General features: G+C 43.6%; 1 protein-coding gene across 1 annotated transcript in view; it reads right to left on the reverse strand.

Annotated features, from left to right (window-relative positions):
- The window catches only part of T265_15494 (hypothetical protein), a gene marked incomplete at both ends in the record, with an annotated part of 7,770 nt that extends 1,811 nt beyond the window's left edge, over positions 1–5,959 (reverse strand). The window contains 4 exon segments of the mRNA XM_009178395.1: positions 1,016–1,262; positions 2,802–2,919; positions 2,926–3,108; positions 5,889–5,959. Coding sequence (XP_009176659.1) covers positions 1,016–1,262; positions 2,802–2,919; positions 2,926–3,108; positions 5,889–5,959 — 619 coding nt within the window.
- Positions 5,960–7,259: the final 1,300 nt, after the last annotated feature.

Here is a 7,259-nt window from a genome sequence, read left to right on the forward strand (position 1 = left end):
TATATATATATATATATATATATATATATATATAACCAGACTAGTCTTATGGTTGTACGGCAGTGAAGCATCTGTGTCGACAGTGATGTTGTCTAACATCAATCTCCACGTCAACATAGTTGTTTCAATTATGGCAAAATCTGCACACATCGCAACCGAGATGGTGAGTAGGTCTGTGTGTGGACCTTCAAACGTTGTCACAAGGACTTGTTTCTCAGAAAATGTTGCAAGTCCGATGAGAAAATGCTTCCGACCAGGTAATCTTTCTAGTTTCCTAGTTCATTTGTACAAACGCAACACTCATAAAGTCGCTGAAAACTGTCAATTAAAGAACCAGCATAAACGAGAGATTCAGCTACTTTCCAGGCAAGTCTCCCGTCAAAACCGAGTGCAAATGAGTGTAGTTCAATTGATACTTTACGGCAGAGTATACCGTTGTTCGATTGTTGAACTGGTGAGACATTTTTTAATTTCCTTGGTCAGACTAATGAACTAATGAGATCCTCGGTAACTGCTCAGGATCTCTCAACACGGGGAATAAAGTGTCTAACTCTACGTAATGATCGAAGTACACCTGTTTGCACACCAGGTTGATAATCACCGAAGACTCTAGAATTCCTTGAGCTTCTTCAACTGAATGTGCTGCACAAAGGCTAGTGTCTCATGTTCCAGTTGGTACGATATTTGAGATATCACAGCATAATTTCCTCGAAGGAACATAACTCATAAGACTGTTGAAAACTAGCGAACTACACTCATTCGTAAACTAATTTGACTCACCTGGAACCCAGCTGAATCCCTCGTTTCCGATGTTTCGATGAATTTTCAGCAACCCTATGAGTAGTGCATTACCGTTAAAAACTCAAGTAGGACCGAATAATGGATTCACAAACGAAGAAACAAGGAACTTCTCGGAGTCAAATCAATAAAGGTCACAACCGGAACTCGGAAGGACAAAGGTCACTCCAGCATCGACCAGACTACGACGGCGAGGGATGCCAAGTTCAAAAGTCACGTGGGGATCGGCGAATGAGGACACGGGATAAAAAGAACAACCAATGGAACCGCCCGACAGAATAACTAATCGCGGGGAAGGTCTCGCCCTGCGTGGTTTTTACGGCGAAATATTGGCGTTTCATCGATCTCGTCGCGTAGACTTGAGCCGCTGATAACTGCTGGAGTCTACAAGAGCCACCAGGCGCAAACTTCGCGAAGAAAGTTCTTCCAGTCAACAGCGGTCGTAGGGCTAATAGATAATTCCTCTGAACAGAATTTGATTTTCACCAAATTTTTGAACCAGAAATAAATGAATACAAGCAGCGCGCGGCTCACCAGACAACTGTTTCGGTTTTCATACAGGGTTTCAGGAAGACGTGAATTGTAGCATGCTCCTCAATCATGATTTTGCAACCCTTGTCTCTTTCAGTGTTCCTTCACGTACGTGGTACGAACAGTTGAACTCACGCGGATACCCTGAAACGGCGAAACTTGGAACAGCAAAATATCAGTGCACGGAAAATGCATCAAATAGCTTTTAAAAACACGCCATCTTTTTAGGGAAAAGATGTCAGAACATCTTCACCTTATCGGTTTTATACGACTGTCACAATCCTGGACGGATATCCTGTCGATAGAATATTCTTGACAGATTGAAAGTGGCACGAACCGACACCAAACTGATCACGATATTTGAGGGTGATGAAGTAAAATAATCCACAGGAAATTTATCCGGCATCAAATAACAGAAGTGAACTGTTTCTATGAAGGAAACTACTCACAAGGTTGCTGAAAACTCTGTGACAGCCCACGACCGGTTTCGCCCTTCTTGGGGCTCATCAGGTAGGCGCAGTCCCCGAGTTTCCGTCAACCTTATGATCTACTTGAACCCGAATAGCTCTGTTATTCGAGAAATACACTAATCTGCAAATCAATTTATCAATTTGCTTTTCACGAGAGACTCAATTGAATCTCTCGTTTATGTGTTCGTGAACTGTCTAATTCCTGTACGAAATAATGGGCTACTGTTAATCTCTGCTGGCTTTCTCCACATAGGATGGTCACATGAGCATGCAGTCATCTACGCAGGTAAATATGTACTCACGTTTAGCTGGTTGCCCTGATGAGTGCAGGACACATGCAGGATCACCACAAATTACGCTGAGCAGTCGGGAATACGAATGCGACCTAGTAGGTGAGTCAGACACCAGCTGTGCAGGAGAACGAGGGCTGGCAGTTCGACTCGCTAGCGAATGAAACATGAGTTGTTGTCGAAACTGACCAATCAGCAGAGACGACTGTCTGAGATCATTTTGGAGGCAGGCTGTGTCACATTACCGACCGGTGAAAACTCTGGCCTAACTAACTAATCGGATTTAATGCTGTGTTTCCAAAAAAGTTACATGCCTAACAACCTTGAGGTGACATTGAGGGGATTCTATCACGACTTGATTTGCGAATAATCCGGCCCGCACCCAGCGCACGTTCTGTGCTCGATATCGTGGTTTTCTCAGACATTTTCAACATGCTCACCAGCTATGGAACTGCACGAATTGCGTTGTCCCTGCCTTCAAGCCGGCGTGAACAGACAAGCTGTTTTGAGGCTACCCGGTAGTGAATCTTTTCCAGATAAGCCCCGCAAAAAAATTAACCCCCGCCACCCAAAAAAGATTAGAAAAAAGAGACTATGAAATTTGTACTTTTAGCTTTTATTGAAGAGGGTGAAATTGGGGCATTTCATCGATAATTTGCATAAGAAAGTCCGTTTTTCGGTACCTTTGCCTCCAAACTNATTTGATTTTCACCAAATTTTTGAACCAGAAATAAATGAATACAATTCTTGTCCCAAACTCCATCCTAGACCGCTCCAGCCAAGTTCTCTTTCGAAGACCGATTTCTTGCTGACACTGTCGGGCATTACACCTTCACCTGTCAGAAGCAGTTGAAAGTGTCATTTGGTGGCCATCGTTGCATATATGTTGCTGATGGATCACTCCGTGTCTTTGCAAAAAACGTATTGCGTTCTCCTTATCATGAACGAGCGTTGAAAGCGTCAGAAAGTTCAGCTGAGGTATTACGTCCACACGGGGAAAATGTTTGCACAAAATGAGCCTAGATGCGAATAGGGAATTGTTTTCATCAAAAATAGGTCAAGGCTGTGTGCATGCTCAAAAAAGTGGTGGGGCTTAACTTTTCGCACATGCACTTTTCGCATTAGTGGCGGGGCTTATCTGGAAAAGATCCCCGTTTATTTCGCTGTAAAAGTGAAGGGATTTACTACGCCGATCTGAATTTGATTTGTCAATAGATTTTGCCAAAACGCCCTTCCACACTTCATGGCCAAAGAACGGTATGTTCTTCCCCACACCCCTGTATGACATCTATGTCTGTAGCAAGATAACTTGTACACACTTTGCTCGTTTCTAGGTTTGGAAAAATCATACTGAATAATACATATTGACCCAGGAATCCACCACATATCCGACGTATATAAGTAAACTGGATTTTTCCGCGAACTGTTGATATCTGCTCTGCCATCTGTTGCGTGTAGTGTCCTTACATGTGGCGTAACCTAATCGCCGCAACTGCAAAGGAGGAACACGAAAACGGCCCCCACAATGGCTGAAAGTAAGCCATGGGATTGGTACACGTTGAACAATGTCTTGCTGGTGTCGGCTACATCACGCTCACTCGCTTTAAGAGACAGCCGGCTGAACTTAACATGGGGTTTGGGAATTCCACACGGCAATCATCTCGAAAACAGTAAGACAACAAACAAATCTGATGAGGATAGTTTTAAAAATCAAGTGGAAAAGTTGAAACCGTTTGTGCTGCAAACCAAGAATCGCTCCCTGGAGCTGTCGGTAACGTGTACAACTTGCGAAAGAACACCCTTCGATGGCGGATTGATAGCGGAGTCATTCGTTGTCATTCACTGCCGGTGCACCGGTGATGGTGAGACTTGGTGCACTAAAACGTTCGATGAACTGGTGTTCCACCAAACTGCACTGATGCACATTTCGGAAGTTTTTTTGGACTGCCCCATTTGAGGCCAGCTCCAATCGGTATTCTGGGCAGGCGGTCGTGCACATAGTTTGGCCGTATTTCTCTTGAAAAAATTTGTGTACCGTGTTTGTGCAAGAACATCTTGTTCCTCGTTGTACAATACTTTCGACAGATTGGTGGATACTGCAAACGAACTGCCAAAATGTTTACACTCACCATCCTAACAAGATTATAGACCATCACACTATGTGTTCATTCTGTGGGAAAAGTTGGTTCTAGTCTCCTATGGGGCACTTCATTCAACTGAACAAACTGAGTGGCTTTTGTGAATGCGTCTTACGTGTAGAGTAACCGGTCAGACGCTCAAGAACCTCCGACACTCACAAACCAATTGGTCGACCTGATTCTAACATTCTGACGTAAAAGAAGTCGTTGTACAATACTTTCGACAGATTGGTGGATACTGCACTTTGAACATAGGAGTTCATGTACTTTAAACTATAAAGTAGACAGAATGTAACTGCTCTGTCCTCCTTCTGACAAAATCAGCTTTGCTCTTATTTACCCCTCCTGCTCTCATAGTCTGCGTAGGCTCTTGTGGTCACAAACTGGTGCAAAATTCTGATTGGCTGTACCCACCATCCGAATGGACGCTTTTTCATTGCTACAATGACTTTGTTGACAAATGTTCATTTCTGGCATCGGTGAGTTTTGCTCATGGTGAATGAGGATGACTACGATGAACACGTAGAAAAATCGAAGTAGTTGGGCATCGAATTCAAATGTGTGAGGATGACGATGCGTAGTGTAGTGAGGCACTGATTGGTTAACTTTCATTGTGAATATTTTCTGCGTTCGATCCGCCCTTCGATTTCTGGTACCAGTTATCTGCATCAACTCCTGTGGCCTCGCCATCACCTGTAAACTAGTCTCCAACTCCGCTAGTGTACAATATACGAATTAATGTTGCTGTAAACTGATTTTGTGATCAGTGGTGCTCTTTGTTACCACTCGTCAGCAGGCAACTACGGAAGCAACTAAATAGGTCATAAAGAAGGGGACCCTAGGATATGATGATGATTGTTCAAGCATCGCACACCGGTTGTTGACTTATCCAGAGCGTCTGAACTTCACTGGACAATACGAGTGTTCCTTGTGATTTGTCGCCGATCCATACAAAGAAAGTAAAAATTAACAAGAAATATACGAATTACGCTCATTTGCACAATAATTTGGTTTTAAAGGAGGACGCGAACTAATCCTAGCAGAAATTCTGCTACGACCTACTTATATTCCGGGACAACGCTCATCTGACGAGCTCCAAGAAAGGTGAATCTGATCAGGGGTGGTCGAAATGTTTTCAGCAAACTGATGAGTAGTTTTAGGGCAACATGGCTCAATGGTTAGAGCGCGGATTCACTGACCGGAAGGTCCGTTGTTCGGACTTGACCTCTAATTCTCGACTTCCCCTGTCTAGGAGCAGGAAACTACGGAAGCATATAAGTAGGTCGTGACAGGGGGGACGCTAGAATACAATGATGATTGTTCAAGCATCGCACACCGGGTGTTGACTTATCCAGAGAGTCTGAACTTCATTGGACAATACGAGTGTTCCTTGTGATTTGTCGCCGATCCATACAAAGAAAGTAAAAATTAACAAGAAATATACGAATTACGCTCATTTGCACAATAATTTGGTTTTAAAGGAGGACGCGAACTAATCCTAGCAGAAATTCTGCTACGACCTACTTATATTCCGGGACAACGCTCATCTGACGAGCTCCAAGAAAGGTGAATCTGATCAGGGGTGGTCGAAATGTTTTCAGCAAACTTATGAGTAGTTTTAGGGCAACATGGCTCAATGGTTAGAGCGCGGATTCACTGACCGGAAGGTCCGTTGTTCGGACTTGACCTCTGGTTCTCGACTTCCCCTGTCTAGGCTTGGGCGATCTGGCATTATTCAAGCCCTCGTGCTCCCTTCTGGTGGCATGGAAGTTAGGCATCGACAGGGTGCTTTAGCTGATCGACTTCTACGATGACTATTTTCCTTCAGGAAATAGCAAGAAATACGTTCGACACTTTAAAGGAGGTCTGTTGAAAGATGTGTTTGGATTCCGCAAAGCTAAGGCGAAAAGAGACACTCCTTCTTATAACTCAACATGTTGGCACGAATGGATCAGGTGCGTCAACAATTTTAAAACGCCACACACCTGGATGAGTCTGAATAAGGAAGAAAGACTTCTTGTGGTCAAAATTTCCACACCATATATTGACATTAAACTTTCGGTACATTTCTTAGTTCATGATTAGTAGCTTCCGGAACTTCCACAAAGGTCAAGGCCGTTTGGATGTTCACCTGACTGTTTCAGTATCGAATTACACAAAAAGTTCGATAGAACGTTCACCATGACAGTGAACTCAGAAAACATATAGAGATAGCTAATTCATCCCCCGACTAATCTCTGATTCCGTCAGGCAGTAAAACGTTTCTCGTGAACCTCAAGCCGTCACAAAAAGTCTTTTAAATAACACAAAAGCGAGCAATTAAATTTATATATTTTTGTACCAATGACCTCCCGGCCAGTCGTTGAGCACTTAACCATCAATCCATAGGTAGCACAGAGGGAGAATAATTTCAAAAGATGAGTAAAACCTCCATTTCAGAGGTCGCCACTCCTGAGGCCAGTCAATAGGTGACCACGTGATGAAGTTTCAGTGAATAAATGATGAGTGGTGCCATATATTGTGTAAGCAAGAGCTAACGATACTATTCGGATGCTCCAGATCAAGCGATTATGTATATAACCATTGACCAGAAAAGCAAAGGTTTATAAATCGCTGAGTTTCGTGGACACACACTGCTGATGTTGCCTAGAACGGTCTCACTGACAGGATGAGAGCCCAATTAGAAAGCCGGTTTATCAGTTGAACTTACTGCTCGTCTGGATTTCAGTTTCTGTTCGGGAGCTGGTAACATGTCATGGTCACGAGCGGAACAGCGCCCGTAGACCCATACCACCGAACTGTCCAAAAGGCACTATTGGTTTAGCGAAACCGGCAGTCGCGTTTGCTTTTGAAACGTATGAACTAATTTAAGGATTTCTGGTTCATTCTGTAACCAGCACATCCATAGGGAGAACATTACGCCCTAGAAGTTTGTGCACCACAACGGAGACAAGTTTATTATTTCTAAATCTGATGTTCCGGAGAAAGTTCCTCGAACTCTTGTTTGATTGCGCGGGACAGACGAAAGAAAA

Source organism: Opisthorchis viverrini (genome assembly GCF_000715545.1).
Source record: "Opisthorchis viverrini unplaced genomic scaffold opera_v5_553, whole genome shotgun sequence".
Classification (NCBI taxonomy): Eukaryota; Metazoa; Platyhelminthes; class Trematoda; order Opisthorchiida; family Opisthorchiidae; genus Opisthorchis; species Opisthorchis viverrini.